This window comes from Panthera tigris, chromosome C1 (genome assembly GCF_018350195.1).
Source record: "Panthera tigris isolate Pti1 chromosome C1, P.tigris_Pti1_mat1.1, whole genome shotgun sequence".
Classification (NCBI taxonomy): Eukaryota; Metazoa; Chordata; class Mammalia; order Carnivora; family Felidae; genus Panthera; species Panthera tigris.
Window position 1 is genome coordinate 200365001 of NC_056667.1, and position 17918 is coordinate 200382918.

The window sequence follows — 17918 nt, forward strand, 5'->3', positions numbered from 1 at the left end:
GAAGCAGTATCGATCCCTGACTCTGGCTCCAGACCCCCACGTTGGAATCCTGCCTCCACCATTTACTCAGGACATGATCCGGAACAAGGCCTTCAACCTCTCTGCGACAGCCTCAGTTTCCTCATCTAGAAAATGGGAACCCTAGTTGCAACCAGATGTTAACATGGAAGTATTGGGATCTCAGCTGTGACAGAGGCCCCAGGAAAATGAACACCCCATTCCAAAAGTAAAGCAGGAGATCACCACAGAAGGATTGCGGGAACACATCACTGACATCAAGAAAGTGAAGAGACGGGGCAACTGGGTGGCTCAGTCAGTTAAGTGTCAGACTTCGGCTCAGGGTCATGACTGCCGGATTCATGGGTTCAAGCCCCATGTTGGGCTCTGTGCTGACAGCTGGGAGCCTGGAGCCCGCTTCAGATTCTGTGTCTCCCTCCCTCTCTCTGCCCCTCCCCTGCTTGCGCTATGCCTCTCTCTCTCAAAAATAAACCAACATTAAACAAAAAAAAAGAAAGAAAGAGAGAAAGTGAAGAGACAACCTGCAGAATGGGAGAAAAATACTTGCAAATCACATATCTGATAAGGGACCTGTCTTCAGAATATATAAAGAACTTATAACTCAATAGCAAATGTATAAAAAAAATGATTTTTTTAAATGTGCAAAGTATGTGACTAGACATCTCTCTAAAATAAGATATACAGTGGCCAGTTAACATGTGAAAAGATGTTCAACATCATTAATTATTAGGGAAAGGTAAGCCAAAACCACAGTGAGGTAACACTTCACATCCACTAGGATGGCTAAGACCCCAAAGAAAATAGCAAGCGTTGCTGATGAGGTGGAGAAGTGGTAATCCTCAGACACTGGCTGCGAGGAATATAAAAAATGGTGCAGCCACTTTGGAAAACAGCCTGACGGGTCCTCCAGTGATGAAACATATTTTGCCCATATGACCCAGCAAGTTCACCCCCTTGGGATCTACCCAAGAAAAAGTGAAAGTCCATGCAAAAGCTTATCTATGAATGTCCACAGCAGTGTTCTTTAAAATATCCAAAAAGTGTTGGGGGGGTGGGTGGAGGCCTGGGTGGCTCATCGGTTAAGTGTCCAACTTCAACTCAGGTCATGATCTTACGGTTAGTGAGTTCAAGCCCCATATCAGGCTCTGTGCTGATAGCTGGGGCCTGGAGCCTGCTTTGGATTCTGTGTCTCCCTCTCTCTCTAACCCTCACACTCTCTCAGTCTCTCTCTTTCTCTCTCTCTCTCTCTCTCTCTCTCAAAAATAAGTAAATAAACATTTAAAAATTTACAAAAAAAATAAAATATCCAAAAAGTGGACACAAAGAAAATATTCATCAACTGAGGTATGTATGAACAAAATGTGGTATGGCCATAAATGGGGTATCTTTCAGCAATAAAAGTAAAGCAATGACCCCACTACAACCTAGATGAGCCCTGAAAATATTACGCTGAGTGAAAGGCCAAGTGCTGTATAATTCCATTTCCAGGAAATATGCTGTATAGACAGATCTACAGAGACGGAAAGGAGGCAAAGGCTGGGGAGAGACATGGGGGGTGACTGCCAACGGCAAGGGGTGATGCAAACGTTCCACGATTAGATTAGGGAGATGGTCGTGCAACCCCAAATATACTAAAACTCACTGGACTGCACACTTTAAACAGGTGAAGTGCCTGTACTAAGTTATATCAATCAGTATCTTACATTAGAAATATATTAGCTGTCGTATTTTTATAAGAGACAAAGAGGGCTGAGAACTCTTCTGTGGCTCTAAACTACCTCCCACACCTACGCTTCACGGAGGAAAAGGATCAGGAAGTGGGACATTCCAAGAAGAATTTTGGAGAGTGTTGTTTTGCTGTCAGGGGCTTTTCCCTCCTTTCGGTGAGTCTTCCGGAGCACAGAGAACGTGAGAGGCAGAGCCTGGCTGGGGCCAAAAGTCTGAAGGATGAGAGGCAGGGCTGGGGAAGAGACAGAGGGGCTGCCTTGGCCACCCCCATCCCAGGCTAGGCTGAGGCCAACAGCACTTAAAGGGCTCCTGTGGGCCCAGGAGACGGAGGGCTAGCCTGGGGGGGGGGGGTGGGGGGGTGCTTCAGCTCCTGTCGGAGAGGGCCACCTGTTGGGCTGAACTGACATCAGCACCAGGAGGAGACTGCAGGGACAAGGGACACGAGGGCCCAGAAGGGTTGTGAGAGTCTGCCAGAGCTGCGGTCGCCCACCTGAAGGAAACAGAGTGAGTGACTTATGGGGAGTTTAACAGGGGCCCCCAAAACACCCACAAAAGTGCTACAGGAGAGAAACAGCAATCTACGCCTCCAGAATCTCCCATCAGCAAAGAGCTCAGGAATCATTATCCGTGCCTGTCTCAACACAGAGTGTGTGCAGCCTCACAACGGTACCTGGGGGACAGAAACGCCCTCCTGATTCCTTCCCTCCTTTCCTCTCTTCCCATAAGTCAGGAAAACAGGGAAAACCTAGTGATCTTCCCCCCACCCCAAAGCTGGTGCCAGGCAAGAGCCAACAAGGGGGAAGAACTGGCGGCCTCAGGCCAAGTCCACTGGTGCTGGGCACATTTAGGGCCGACCAGAGGACCTTTCATTCCGTGAAAGTGGCTAGAAAAGACACAAGGCTGGCCCTAATATCACTCGGGGACAGGAAAAGCACAGGACAGATTTAAGGGCTGTGGCACCCAAGGTGGCTTTATAACCACACTCTACAAGTTCTGCATAGTAGTCCCAGAACAGTAGTACCTGCTGGGGAAGAGTAACCAAGAGAACATGGAGCTGGTGATGCCTGGCTCAGGGCAGGTACCAAGGCTAGCCGTCACCCAGTCATTTGCACGGCATCATTATCATCATCAGGGATACAGAGCTAAAGTCCCCTTCAGAACCCACCCTCCTCAATTCACTGATAAGGGAACTGAGAACCAGAGAGGAGAAGTAACTTTTTCGAAGTCAGAGGCAAGTCTCCTGACTCCCACGAGTGGGGTTCCTAGAACAGAGCCAGCTACAGATGGTTCCCAGAGAGTAGAGGAGCCAGAGGGACGTGGAAATTTTCTCAAGAAGAAAGGGCGCATATATATTCAAAATCACCTCTCTGCCTTCTCTCCTCCAGTAATTCAATGATAACAATAGTAACAGTAACAGACACAAATTACTGCCAGCATAGAACATACTAGGCACTCCATATTTCACTGGGCATGGGGCCTCAGGACTCAGGCCAAACAACTAATGGGGCTTCTGGAGGCTGTGAAATATGTATTACCTCATTGAATCTTAACAACAATCCTATGAGGAAAGAAAGTACTGTTATTGTACCCATTTTATAGGTAAGACATTTGGGTCTCAGGGAAGTAAAGCATCTTGACCGAGGAACATTATAAACAGAGCTTAGAACCAGATCTTCTGATTCTAGATCCCACAGACTTAATCCCTATAGTAGGTATTAATCTTTTCAACGTTGTTTCCACTTTCCATCTTCCATGCACCATTTCTCTGCCCCCTTTGAAGTTAGGCTTGGGTGTGTGGTTTGCTTTGGCCAGTGAAATGTCAGGCTTAGGTGTGTGGCTTGCTTTGGCCAATGAATGTCAGCAGAAGGAATATGTGTCATGTCCAGGCAGAAGCACTGTGGACATTACAGTGTCCGCTACCCACTGGTATAGCAATGATTGGAAACATCTATGGGATGAAGCCACCACCAGCCTGCAGTAAATAAGATAAATGACCAGATTGCCATCCCACACTGGACATGCGGCATGGGCAAGAAATATGCTTTTGTTGGGGTAAGAATTTGGGGCTATTTGTTACCCAGCATAACCAAGCCTCTCCTGACTAACATAACCGCCGCTGAGCTCCCCACTCCAAGTTCGTGAGGTGGGAAGGTCTGAGAGGGAAGCTCAGCAGGTCCATCTTAGCTCCTCACAAGTCACAGAAACAATGATTGAGCTCAAAGAAACAGAAAGAACCACTCCTTCAATCCCTTCATTTCAAAGGAAACAAGGGAGAGCTAAAGAAAAGGAGTTACCAAGGGCACCCAGAACACAAATCCCCTGCCTCCCAGGCCAATGTCTACCCAGGTCTGTCTGTCTCTCTCTCCATGTTCCTTGCCTGTTGCTCTCTCCTTCTCACTCTCTGTTTGCTATGTCTCCCTCTCTCCCTCTTTCCTCTCTCTCAAAAAAAAAAAAAAAAATCAGAGAATTCTTGGACAAGCCCAGTTCAGGTGAAGTCACCACAGACTAGGGACTCATGGCTGCCATCAGGAGGCTCTTCCCCAGCTCAGTCAACAGAGCTTGAAGAGACTCTGGGTGTCCTACAGTCAGAGTGCCTCTCCTCACAGGTCCTCAGAGGGCTGAGATGCTTGGGCACAAAACCACACCCCCAGTGCCCCTGGCTCTGGGCGGGGGGGGTGGGGGAACTGCCCACAGAAACAAAAGAGGGACTGATGGGCACCATGGAGGAACAACCCAGAAGAGGGGTGGTCACCAGCCCCCCTTGCCATCTGCCGCCAGGCCAGGGGACCTATCGTGTTCTCCATTCTTTCTTTTGGCCCTGAGCCATCTGCTACCTTGCCCAGCACGCACCCCCATTACCCAATACCCTCTTAAGTTGTGAGGGACTCTAAACAACTCAATGTCCAAGGGGGTTAGGAAACAGGAGAAGTAAATGGAGACAGTGAGGCAGCTCAGGCCTGGCCAACCTCTGGGCCTCTTGGAGGTGGAAGGCAGCCCACATCGCATGGTATGGAACTCGCTTCCGAGAAGGCTCGCCCTGGAACACCCCGGAGGAATTTGGAGACCGCTCTATGCAGCATAGGCAAAAATACAGCCCCACTCCCACCCACAGGGAGCTGGGATCTGGGCATGGGGCTTCAGAACTCGGGCCAAACAGCTAATGGGGCTTCTGGAGGCTGTGAAACGTGGTGTCAGCCAGAGCGCTGAGCTGGCAGGTTTCCGACCAAAGCAGAGAAAGACAGAGACAGCCTGCTAGGAGGAGGCTGGTGGGGGGCTAGATCACTCTCCACTTCACCACCCTGGACCTTCTCTTCCTCCCCACTCAGGACCAAGGCTCCAGGCATCTGACTACAGGCAACCCAGAAAACTCCTTCCTAGGTGTCACAGGCTGAAGTGTTTGCTCCCAAAATTCTTATGTTTAAGCCCTAACCCCCAGTACCTCAGAACGTGGCTGTATTTGGAGATAGGGCCTCTAAATAGGTAATTGAGTTAAAAAGAGGTCCTATGAATGGGCCCTAATCCAATCTGACTGGTGTCCTTATAAAGAAGAGGTCAGGACACAGACACAGAGGGAAGAAGTCAGCCATCTACGAGCTCAGGAGGAACCAATGCTGTTGACGCTTTATTCTCAGGCTTCTGGCCTCCAGAACGGCGAAAAAATAAATGTCTGTTGTTTAAGCCACACAGTCTGTGGTATTTCACTGTGGCCGCCCAAGCAGCCTCAGACACCAGGCCGTTGTGTTCACCAGAGGGAGCTACTCCCAAAGTAAGGAGTCCTGGAGACGGAGGGGCTCCCCCGCTCCCCAGCCACATGTCCCAAGGCCTGGGACCTTCTCTGATCAGAGAGTTCTTGATATTAAGCTTCCATTTGATTCTTCACCTTTTATCCCTTCCCCTTCCTTCTGGTCTAAGCGCAGGAGAGCATTACCGGTCCCTGAGTATCCATGGTCCCCATGACCTCGGTCCACCACGCAAAGGCAACTCTCCTTGTCCCCTCAATTTCGGGCTCATCCAAAGTGAAATGGCTTCCCTGGGTGGCAGTGAGCTCTCTGCCATCTAAAGGTGTGAGAAGTTCAGGGCGCCTGGGGGGGGGGGGGTGCTTGGGTGGCTCGGTCAGTTAAGCATCTGACTTTGGGTCAAGTCATGATCTCGCAGTTTGTGGGTTCCAACCCCACCTCGGGCTCTGTGCTGACAGATCCTGTTTCAGATTCTCTCTCTCTCTTTCTCTCTCAAAAATAAACATTAAAAAATTGTTTAGTAAATATAAAAAAATAATAAAGGTGTGTGAAGTTGGACAAGCACCCCAAGGACCACCCTGAATTAGGGGGCACGGGGCGCTGAATAAGCTAAGCTCCAAGGGAGGTGGAAAGGGACGGAGTCAGACCCCTGGATTCAAATAGCAACCCTGTGTCCCATCTCATGATGCCCCACGACACGACCACATTGGTGTATTCCTTGGAGCAACGGAGTCAGTACAGCAGGATATGAGGTCACGCAGATGGGGGTTCCACAAGTGAGGATTTCCTCCCCCTCTGGCAGGTCCCCACCCTTCTCGAGCCTCAGTTTCCTCACTGTGGCAGCACAGCGTCAGATAGGCTCCGTGACTGGCCTGGGCCACCCCAGCCTGGAAGGTCGGCCTACAGAGAACAGAAGTCCCATGGATTTTCTTCCCTCGTTTTGCTGCTGAGATTGATCAGCGATGTCCTGAGGGAGTGGAAAGTGGAACTGGGAACTGGTAGGGGGGAGGTGGGGGGTGCCGGCACCAAGGACACAGAGCAGGTCATGGAGGGTCAAGTCAGGGTCTCCTACGGGAGCAGGGGGAGCAGGGCTGACTGCCTTCACTGCAAGGAGGGGGCGAGGAACAGCCCAGGCCAGAGGTCATCTCTCTCTGTTCCCCAGCACCTGACTCAGTGTCCCCTGCCTTTCCCCCTGAGCCACCCAGCGGGCTCCAGAGGGACTGGTCTGGCCTTTCCTCCCTCGCTGGGCCTGAAATAGAAGAGGCGTGCCACTTCCAGAAATGGCCTCATCTCACCTTGGACACGCTACCCTCTACCTATTTTTGAGAGGCCACCCCTCACCAGAGGCATTCCAGTGTGAGCAGCCCCATACCCTGCTGGAGGGCGGGGTAGGGACATCCTAGGACATGCCTCAGCTATTCTCTGCATGGAAGTCCTGCTAAGCACCTGCCGGGGGGGCCTAACGGTCTCCCAGGTGCTGTGCCCCATGTACCACTGCATCCAATCCCTCCCTCATCCTGGGAGTCATGACAGGGCTCATCTGGTCTGCACAGGGGTGAGAGGTGGGGACCAAGGGAGCAGATTCCCCCAAGCCCGGTGGCGACACGGGGAGTGCCACAGGACCTGGTGCCTACCAAAATAGCACAGCGGTTGGCGTTCCACACCCAGATCCGCTCTTTACCAGCGAGGCAACCTTAGGCAGGTTACTGAACCCCTCTGTGCCCCGGTTTCCCTATCCAGGCACCATTATGGTGCCATTTCACAGGGTGGCTGTGACCATGACATGAAATGGTCACGATCAAGGGCTGGGCACCACGACTGTCACATGGCAAAGCCAGAACAAGCTCCTAAGGCCGAGGAGTCTTCCCCCTTAGCCTTGTCTGCAGATGTCTCAGGTGCAGGCCGCAGTCACCACTGACCTGTCAGAGACACGTGAGGAGCCACAACAGGCAGCCTCCGAAGCTCTTACTCCCCAAAAGGTGCTCAAAATGATTTGTCGACTGAATCCCCCGTTTACAGCAGAGCAAACCAAGGTCCTGGCATCTTGTCAAAGGATTTGAACCCGGGTAGTCTATCTCCAGAGGCCACATTCTGAACCCCTACGCTAAACTGCCTTTCATGAAAATGGCTAGGAGAAGCCAATGGCACGAGTCCTGTTACGATCCCAAGTCTGTAGACGAAGAAACAAAGACCATAGGAAGGCTAGGTAATTCGACCAAGGGCAGGCAGCTCCAGAGGGGATACCTGGGACCTGGACCAGACCCGGGCAGTCAGGCCTGAAGCACACAGGCTCGCCCACACTGCTGCGACTCCTCGGGCTTTGCCTGCCGCTCCCAGGCCGCGACTTCCTCAGAGAACAGGCAGAGCCACCTTGGTACTCACCCTAACCCACAGAGCCCATCCCCCCAGCCCGAGGACCACTCCAGGGGACACCCAGACACCTCCCAGGCTCCAGCCTGAGCCATCTCTTGGGCACCCCAGAGTCTTGGGGGTTAGGTGTCCTTACGCCAGCTAGTACACGGGGAAACTGAGGCACAGGGACCTGCCCCCAACTAGGGAGACAGGCACAGGCCTCCTACTTCTCCCTCTTGATCAAGAAAATTAGCCAGAAGAAAATGCTTTTACCTCAGGGCCCCAGAATCTAGAACCTTCCAGGAGTGCCCCCAGCCAGGAAGAAAAGCAGGATAGGAATAATGATGACCGCTCCCACCTTATGGCTGGTTCCGGTTGGCTCTGCTTTCCCTGTGGGGGATGCAGCCCAGTGGCAGCGGGGAGCACACAATTGGACAGGCAGGGTCAGCCCCGCTGACCACCCCAACTGTGTAGCTCCTGGACCAGGCCAACCGTAGTCAGGCCAGGCCAGGCCAGGCAAGGGGAGAGGACAGCAGAGCCTCGAACTGCTTCCCTAGCCTTCCCTTCCCACCCTCCAGGCACAGGGCCAGCTTCTCAGCCTCTAGACAGGAGCCCCTCTGTCCCTGCAGGATGAGCTGACCTTTAACTGGCCAAAAGGTCCCACTGGTTCCATCCCCCTGCCTGGGGGAGCGGATGAGGAGAGAGGAGGGAGGCAAGGGGTGGAGAAGAGCCCCTGGCTCCCTCACCCTCTCCTTCCTCCTCTTCCCTGCCTCTCACGGCTGCGGTCTCCCTCCACCGGGCCATCCGCCTTCCCTCGCAGCAACTGTGTCCCCACCGTGGCCTTCCACAGCCTCTCCTTCTTTCTCTGTAATTATTTTACCTTTTGTTTGCCTGGCACTTTACTAAATGCTTTTACATTTACCATTGCATTGAATCCACACCAGGGAGAAATAGGGAGACATTGAAAATACCTTCAAATTGCCAAGTGTTCTTGTTAAAAATGCAAACATCTCCAGAACGATGAACAATTAGGCTGGCAGCCTTTGGTACCTCAGAACTAATTCATTTCATCCTCTGCCTTCTCCCCAGCCACTCGGCACAGCAGATGGGGTTGGGGCAGTGGGGAGGCGTGCTTTGGGCACCGCCTCAGCCCAGTGGGGTGTCTGGGCCCCTGGGGGGAGGAAGGGAGCGGGAACTAAGGGAGGCAAGAGGAGGAGCCATGGACCTGGCAGTGTTGCCTGTAAACAACATGCTCTCCTCAAGCCCTGGGTTCTAGCCCCACGGCCGCCCTCGTCCCACTCGCTCTGAAATCTATCACTCACTGTGGTATCTCTAAGGTCAGAGAGACCATCTGTTTTCAAGAAAAGACCTAAAAGAATTTCAGAGTGGATTCAACAAATCCAAAATCCTGGAGAAAAAGGTGGGAGGAAGCAGGGGGAAGGCGGGAGGAGGCAGGGGGGTACAGAGAGTCAGGAGCAGGTCGGGGGCCCAGCAGGCCTGGCTCCCCCAGCCCAGCTCTGCCACGGGGCCCAGAGTCCCCAAGATGGCACAGTCTCACCCTAGGACAGGCTGCAGCTGGGAGAAGCCCAGAGGCTGGGAGCTTGTGTCTTTGAAAGGACATATCCCAGGCCATGGAGGTAAATCGGGAGACCCTTCCTTCAAGGGAGTCTCAGTTATCCCCAAATGAAAACGGGGGAATGAGCCAGCAGTCCTCAGGATGCTTCCAGATCTGCCATGCTGCGGTCCCAGGACCAAATCAGAAACGCAAGTCCATGCCAACCCCCAGACAGGCGTCTCAAGGGCTCCTGGGCTCCAGGCATGCCCCCTGTTGGAGGCCCCACCCACCGCACATATTCAAATGAACCACACAAATAAATACAGTCCATATATAACTCTCAGGGACTGAACTTGAGTGGCAGTTGACCGTCTGACATAATGTTAGGTTTTGTAGCTAAATTAGACATGCATTAATTTCAACTGCAGCTTACTTTTCAAATTTTGGAGCCTATCGGTTTCATTTCCAGCTCTTCGACATTTTCGTTGGCTGTTGATGAAAGCTTGTAGGTCCTGCATGCTGTGTCTACATTCCTAGTGCTCTGACCCCGGGGAACTCAGGCAACGAGCCTGGAGAAATCTAACAGCAGGTTGAAAAGAAATCTAACAAATGCAGTGTTTGCTGCACAGGAGTTCTCTCAAGCTCCACTCAAGGCCACCTCCTCTGAGGAGCCCTCTCAGGCCACTCCAGCTGTCTAGAATCCCTCCCCTGCCAGTCTCAGAGCACTCACTGCTCACCGTAGATGGGACTCATTTAACAACAGCGATACACTCTCGTGTGGCTGTTTGGCTGCATTCTTTAGCTCTGTCTTCATTATCTATGCTCTGTCTTATCTTCCCCCATTGAACTGTGAGCTCTCCAAGGTGCCCTGGACCTCTCCTCTGCCTCCTCTTTGAACCCAGTATGGCGTTCACAGCCAACCAAGAGAGCCAAGGCCATGTGAGCAGGGGCAGTGTTGTTTGGAGAGGAGCTAGAAGCCACTGCTATCACCTACCCTCCATGCCATCCTCTCGATGCCCATTGAAGTTGTCATAGGAATCCCAGCGGATGAGGGGGTCAGAGGTGTTATAGTCCACAGACACACTCGGCCCATTCTCCAGGTGTTCCATGCCTGAGAGAAACGGGGCGGGAGGGCAGTGAAGAGAAAGAAAAAAAAAAATCAGCAGGTAGAAAAACAGAGGAAGTCAACAGCTTCCCCAGGGATGCTCCCTAAGGGACTTCTTATTTTCTTAACCATAGTGGGTGGGACCAGTAGCTTAAATTGGACAGAGAACCCAGGAGTCTGGTTTCTTGCATTCTTGAAAAGGCTCATACCAGGTCGTAGGGGTAAATCAGGACGGAACACTGAGGAATGAAGATCCCCCCCTTCCCAGGGAGAAAGCTGGAGAGCCCTCTGGCTGGGTGTCTGTCTCGTCCTATTCTGTGTCTCTAGGGTCCCTGGGTCAGTGCCAGGGGGCCAGAAGGCCTGCCCCTGGATTCAAGGGGAGTGTGGAAGAGGCTTGTGCCGAGCAGCATGGGGCCAAGGACATCAGGGAAATCACAGCCGTGATACTCAGAAGACACTAGGTCATTCTAGCCAACCCCCCTCCTCCCACTTAAGATGCCCTCCACTCCAGGCAGAAATCCAAGGGGAGAAGCAGTCTCTCCCACACATCCACAGAAGGGGAAGAGCGCACGAGCCCCAAGTCCTGCCTCCTAGGGCAAGTCCCTTTCCTTTCCTCTTGGCAGTCTTTTCTAGAATCTACCCAGAGTCCCACTGTCTGTAACCTAATTTCGTCTCGTCCTCATTCTGTTCTCAAACAGGATGGAGAACAACTGGCCTCCACATATAACCAGTCTAAAGGCCTAATGGCTATTATTAAAATGGCCTTCTCATCTTCAGGTTGAACCACCTCGGGCCTCATAAATACTTCTCGTCCATCTAGTTCCTCTGCATGGCCCCCAGCCACTCCCTCCATCCACCACAGCCCTCAACCTCTGAATATAACAGGATGGTGACCTAATGGGACAAGAACAGTCTACCCAACCCAGCACCTCTTGGTAGGCTTTTTTATTTTTATTCTCCAAAGATTAAGTCATTGGTTCATGTTTAGCTGAGGGTCCACTCTAATACCCAGATCCTTTACTGCTGGCCTGCCTTGTAGCCATAGTAACTTGACAATTGTAGGGCAGATGGGGTGGAGAGAGGACAGGTTAGGATGAAAGCAAGGGCATGGAAAAAATGAATTCTAACAAGCTAATACCTTGAATTTTCTCTGGTCCATAAGAAAATACAAATTCCACTTTGCCATATTCTGGAAATCGATCATCTGAAAAGGGAGAAGAAAAGACAAAAAGGGGCAGTGAATTCCCCAAAAGGACTCAAATTTTAATCTTTCTAGACAAGATTAACATAATGTGCATATGCAGGGTTGATAATACCACATATATACGTAATGAAATGAACCTCTTTAGCCCTAGTCTTACTTGCCTGAGATAACCATGCCCAACCATTTCTATTTCTTGTTCCACTAACAGTTACCTCTAAGACTGTAAATAATAGACTCTATTTTTATGCCACTATCTCTCAATTTACCGATTTCAAGTAATCTCCACTGATTCACCATTATGAAAATGATTAATTTGGCCCACTAATATCACTCCTATCTCCCTTCTTATTAAGTCAATTCTTACTATTATTATTATTATTATTATCATTATTTATTCTAATTGCCTTTGAAACTTTAGATCCTAAGCTAAACCTCTATTTCTTGATCTTTTCATTTTCGACGGTGTCTCCTGACCCCCTACATGTAAGAGGAGAAAATTTGCACCACCCCCCTGCCTCTGCCTCTACCAACTCCACCTTTATGTTGTCTGTTATTCCTTTATTTTTCCTTGTTAAGACTGATAACATTTGCATTCTGTTCTGAATTATAATGGCATCTTCTGCTTTTCCCCTCCTGGCTTCAGTCCAGGGGAAGCTCATCACAGAAACATCCTTCTACTGCACTGGGGGAATCAGTTTCCTCCTCCCCCGAGCCCCAGCCCTACTCTCTGCCCTTGGCCTGAGCCCAATCTGCACACAGATCACCATCTGTGTGATCTGTGTGGAAAGCAAAGTTACAGTAGGCATGGTGACCACTTCCTGGATGGGACATGCCAGTGCATGTCTCCATCACTGCAGGGGTCCCTTCATAGTATCACACTTGCGTGTCTCTATCTCCAATGGGACTGTGAGTTCCCTGAGGGTAGGGCCTGACTTCTTTCTCTCCGTATCCCCAGGGTCTAGCGCATGCCTGGCACATACAGACACACAATGATTCTTGGTGGATATATGGATGGATGAGGGATAGACAAACATACAGATGAATAGATGGATGGATTTGGATAAGTGAGTAGATGTATGGGTGGGTGGATGGATGGGTGGGTGGATGGATGGATTTAGATGGATGGGTGGATGGATGGGTAGATTTGGATGGATGGTTAGATAGATGGATGGATGATTAGATAGATGGATGGATGGATTTGGATGGATGGATATGGATGAGTGGGTGGATGGATCCATGGATATGGATGGGCGGGTGGATGGATGGGTGAATGGTTGGATGGATGGATGGATGGATGGATGGATAGATGGATGGACTTGGAAGAGTGGGTAGGTGGATGGGTGGGTGGATAGATGGATGGTTGGATGGATGGATGGATTTGGAAGAGTGGGTAGATGGACGGATGGATGGAAGGAAGGAAGGAAGGAAGGAAGGAAGGAAGGAAGGAAAGAAGGGAGGGAGGATTTGGATAAGTAGGTGGATGCATGGGTGGATGGGTGGATGAGTGAATGGGTGAATGGATGTGGATATGTTCCAGGTCTCAATGTGATATAGACAAAACCTCAAACAGATAGAGAAGGGAGACACCTCCCTAACCAACTCTCTTTCCCTCAGAAAATGGTTCCCCCTTCCTGACTGCCATAGCTCCCCCATTATTGCTCTTCTACCCTGTGGTATAGTTATTCCTTGCTAGGTCTGTCCCTCTACTCAGTGAGCTCACCTTTGAAGGCATCATCAAGGTCTTCCTTCCCAAAAACAACCCCGAGGTCATGGATGGCACAGGTGTGGAACTGCACACGGAAGATGACATCTCGGGCTGGGCTCCGAAACTTCTTGTGGTAGCACTTCAGCTGGGTGGCAAAGAAAGCAGAGCCCATCAGGGGACTGAGGATGAGAAATCAGGTCTCAGGGAGCCTCCTTATTAGCTCCACGACTGAGAACCAGGGCTCACCCAAGCCCACTGAGGGAGAGGTCACCAATACCAAACAGGATTTCAGAGCTATCTGGGGAAACTTCTAGAAAGCAGAATGTTGGAGGCCAATCTTGCCCTGTAGGGACAAAACTGTCCTCCCAAGAAGTTCCTTCACACAGAAAGGAAAAAGTAGGGGTGAATTTAAATTACAGGAGAAAAGACTGAAGTTAGAAGTGAAGGAGTCCTTGTCACCATGGGAAGCCAGCTCACACAGAGAGATATTTCCCTGAAGACATTCCAGACCAAGAGACAGGCGTAGGAAAAGCGAGTCCAACTCTGAGGCAGGGGAATGCACAAGGACTACTGGAGGCTGAAAGCCTTTGCAGGAGCCCTGAGAGCCTATGGCCCCAAGGCTGGTGACTCACAAGGAGTGGTGATCTTGTCTGGAGAGGAAGGAGGGGAGCAGGAAGAGAGAAGAAAGGAGAGAAAATAAACAGGGAGGAGGGGGCTCGAAACAGAGGGGCAGCACTCACCAAGATATCCCCCTTCAAGAGCAGGCCAGGCTCGATGGTGATGCAGATGCTGGTCTGGCTGTCTCCTTGGACATTGCTATGGGAGAGAAGCGAGCGGAGAGAAAGAGAGCTGTTGAGGGGGCAGGCAGCACGCTTGTTCCCTACCGCCCCCTGCCAGAGGGCTCCTAGGAAGGCTTGCTGCCTCTGTCCCTCAGCCCTGTGCTAGATGAGATCCTCCTAGAGGAGGTCCTGGCCCATCCCCCCACACCCTGTCCCTGGACCTCAGCCTCAGGCCCCAGGCACCCCTGGCCTCTTTGTCCTGTGGACCTACTAGATGCCCGATGTGTAGACAGGCTGCATGGCCTGGTAGATCCGGAGAAACGGCCGACACCCTGTAAGGGAGGGTGATGTTAGCTAAGACAGCGGGAACGGTGCAGGGGTGGGGGAGAGGGTGAAGGAAGGAAGGGCTGGGGAGAGGGGAGGGAAGAAGGGGAAGAAGGAAAAGAAGAAGGAGAAATGGAAAGAGAAAGGAGGAAGAAATACTAACTTTTCATTTGAGAGGCATTTTTAAGTTTATAAAATACATTGCCACATCCAACATCATGTGCCAGCAGGCAATGCCAGTATCTAACCCATGAATAGACTGAGGTTCAACGAAAGCTCAGGAAGTCATGCAGTCGGGACTCCAATCCAAGCATATGTTTCTACCCTCCCCCCCCCTCCCCCACCCCAAGGCTGCCTCTTAAGAAAAGAAGATGGGAGACAGGAAGAGGGGAAGCCAGAGGGCTCAGGCAGGTACCTCCTTTAGACTCGAAGTTGGGGATGCCATGCATGATCACGTGGTGCAGAAACAAGGGCTTGTTGTTCATTTTGATGGAGCCAGAGAGCAGGCCACTGAAGTAGTGCACGTACCTGGGGCAGGGAGAGGGGCAACTTCAGCCAGGAGGCCTGCCCTAGAGCAGAGCCATCCTGGTTTCTTTTCTGGGCTCACCTAGCTCCCCACCACCACCACCCTCCTAGACCTCCTGGAAGCTGGGGTCTCCTTCCCAGCACCATCCTTTCTTGCTGCCTGGAGCCCCAAGCAGAGAGGACAAGCAGGTACCACTCAAGCAGGAGCTGAGTCAAGGCAATACTCTGCTTTGGGGTTCTCTGGCGCCCCCTGGTGGTCAAAATGAAAATCCCTCTCCAGCTTCACTCCCAGCCCAAAAATCAGCTGGACCAAAATTCCCCTCCACAACGTCCCTGACAGGCATCGTTTAGCTGCTCACCACTGCACAAGGCAGGCTGATCAACCATCAAACACTCCAACACCCCTAAACCTAGCTTAAACCAAGCTTATGCTTATAACCACAGGCCCCAGTTCTGTCCCCACAGACCCCCAGCCACATGACAGTCCAGCAAACTGTAAGAGCTTAACAATTACAGTCCTTCACTTTTTTATATCACGCTGAAGTGTATGAAATCCCTCTATATCTGGTATTGAAAGACATCTAATATCTACTGTGTATTCCTCTCCCCAATTCTCTTTGGATCTTGTTGGAAGAATGCATCTCCACTCCTTCTAGAAGAGGAAACTAGGTCCAGAAAGAGTTGCTGGCACAGCAAGAACACACAAAGCCGGGGGTGGGTGGGGAGAGAAGGAATGCTGTCTTTCAAAGCACCTGCCAGAAAGAGAGGCCCGTCCTTTTGCTGTGGATTGGTCAGTGCGCCCTCCTTTTCTGAATGGTGAGCTGGGTCAGCCACACCAATCACAATGAATCCTGAGACTTGGCGAGAGGCAAGGGGGCTCTTTGAGGCTGGTGGAACCAGAACCCACATGACCGTGACAATGGTCCCCTCCTATCTCTTGGCTCCTTGGCCCACCTCCAGGCCTGTGGGCCTCTGTCCCTGGGCCCGGGTGGGGTCACTTCAGACTACCCAAGCAAGATAATCTGATGGGCAGAGCCGGTTCCTATTCAGCCCCTGACCAGCCCCCAGCCCCATTACTCAAACCGGAAACCTGGAATGGCGGTTCCTATCAGATCTCTGGATCGTGCCAACAGGATGTGTCTGTGCGCTGGGGACAATGAGCCGCCCGGGGGTGGGGTGACAATGAATGGGGGAGTTGCAGGCAAAGCCCCTCCCTCCCTCTCTCTCTGCCCTCCTCTCCTCCAACTGCTCCCGTCCCTGCAAACGACACTGCCCAGAAGGCGGGAAAGTGGCAACAAATACATAATGAAGCCAACAGCTGCATGTTCACACACGGGCACGGACAGAATCACCCACCCATAAGCAGGTGCGGTTGCAGATATAAGCTGCAAGGCAGACAGATAATGCAAACATACGCCCAACTGCGCGCTGTGTAAGCATACGCCGTGCGCTGTGGAGTCCCCAAACACTCCTACGGCTGAGAGGTAACCCCGACCCCGTGCTCCAGGTGCTCTGCTGCAGGGGTGTGACTGCTCTGCCCACTCTCTCCAAGCCACACTGCGTCACCGTAACATCACGCTCTTCTGTTTGTCCCTCTTATCCTTCAAGGTCAGGCTCGTGACCAAGGCCACCAGCCATATGTAGAAAGCCAGGGACCGACGAGCAGGTACTTGAATGACCGTTCTTTCCTCCCTGGGAAGATTCTCATTGATCCACAGCTGCTGCATCTGGCAGCCCAGCCAGAATTTTCTGCACATAAAGCCATCCTGTTTCTGACGGCTGACCCAGAGATTGGCTCCTGGGTGTCCTGTGCCAGGTGCAAGACACCAGGTGGCCTGAGGACTCGCTTCTGCTTGGGCTTCCCACTACAATGGGAGTAAGTCCCCAGCGGAGCCGGCACCCTTCTAACAAGGCAAGAAAGATGGGGGTGATGATGAAGAATAAGAAGGGAAACCCCAGCATAGAGAGGCGAGGGGGTCCTGCCTGCCCGGTCAGTGTTCCGAGGGGCTCGAAAAATCAGTGGGATGCTTTGGCTTCTGGGCCACCGTACTTGCTGTCCCCTCTGTGTGGTGACCCCAGCCCCGCCCTCAGATGCTTCCCTTCTTCCTCTCAGAGCTCACCCCGCATGTCACCTGTTCAGAAAGTTCAGCCCTGGAGCTCACCCTATCACTCTCTAGCCCATCACGCTCTGTTTGGGTTTTGTTCCCCTTCCAAGTACTTCTCACGACCTGAAAGTTCCCTGATGGCTCATGTCCTTGGGAAACTCCACGAGACCCTGCTGAGAGGGTCAGTCCCACAGCCCCGGTGTGCAGAGTGGTGTGGCACATCACCATGTGTGGTGGGCCCGCAGCTCTGGCCACATAGGGGCAGGGCCCTATTCCCCATCTCCAGCTCTCCCCTCTGAGCCTGGGCTTCTGACTGGCACTCACCTGCAGCCTCCCCACAGTCCACCAGCCCTGTGCTCTCTCAGCCATCATTAAACAGCACGTTATCCACAGAGCAGAGTCCCGGGCCAGCCCTCAGGACAGTGGGCGGCACAACCCTGGGGGCCCTGCCCTGACCGGACTTACAGGTCCCCAAGTACATTCTAGCTCTGCTAATACTTGCTATGGATCCTGGCCATGTTGAGTCCCCTCCCTAGGCTCAGGCTTCTCATCTGTAAAGTGGGGATGCCCTGGATCATCATACCGTAGCTCACCATTATGCAGGGTTGGCCTGAAATCCATCATTTCTGACAGGTGTTCCCTGACCCCCTTCATTCCATAGCCCCAATCTCCTCCACCAGGTCTATCCCACTCTGTTCTCTTTCCTTCCTAGCACTAACCGCTACCTGAAATTGTCCTGTTGGTCTATCTACTCGTGCAATGCCCATCTTTCTTAGTGGCA

The 17918-nt window shown here is 51.9% G+C and overlaps 1 protein-coding gene across 4 annotated transcripts in view; it reads right to left on the reverse strand.

Moving 5' to 3' along the window:
• TNS1 (tensin 1) overlaps positions 1 to 17918 on the reverse strand; it is a 201261-nt gene that overhangs the window by 65235 nt on the left and 118108 nt on the right. For all 4 annotated transcript variants that reach the window (XM_042995305.1, XM_042995306.1, XM_042995307.1 and 1 more), the window contains 6 exons: positions 14923 to 15035; positions 14455 to 14515; positions 14145 to 14220; positions 13420 to 13549; positions 11634 to 11699; positions 10385 to 10501 (listed from right to left, as the gene is read on the reverse strand). In XM_042995305.1, coding sequence (XP_042851239.1) covers positions 10385 to 10501; positions 11634 to 11699; positions 13420 to 13549; positions 14145 to 14220; positions 14455 to 14515; positions 14923 to 15035 — 563 coding nt within the window. The remainder of the gene's footprint in view (positions 1 to 10384; positions 10502 to 11633; positions 11700 to 13419; positions 13550 to 14144; positions 14221 to 14454; positions 14516 to 14922; positions 15036 to 17918) is intronic.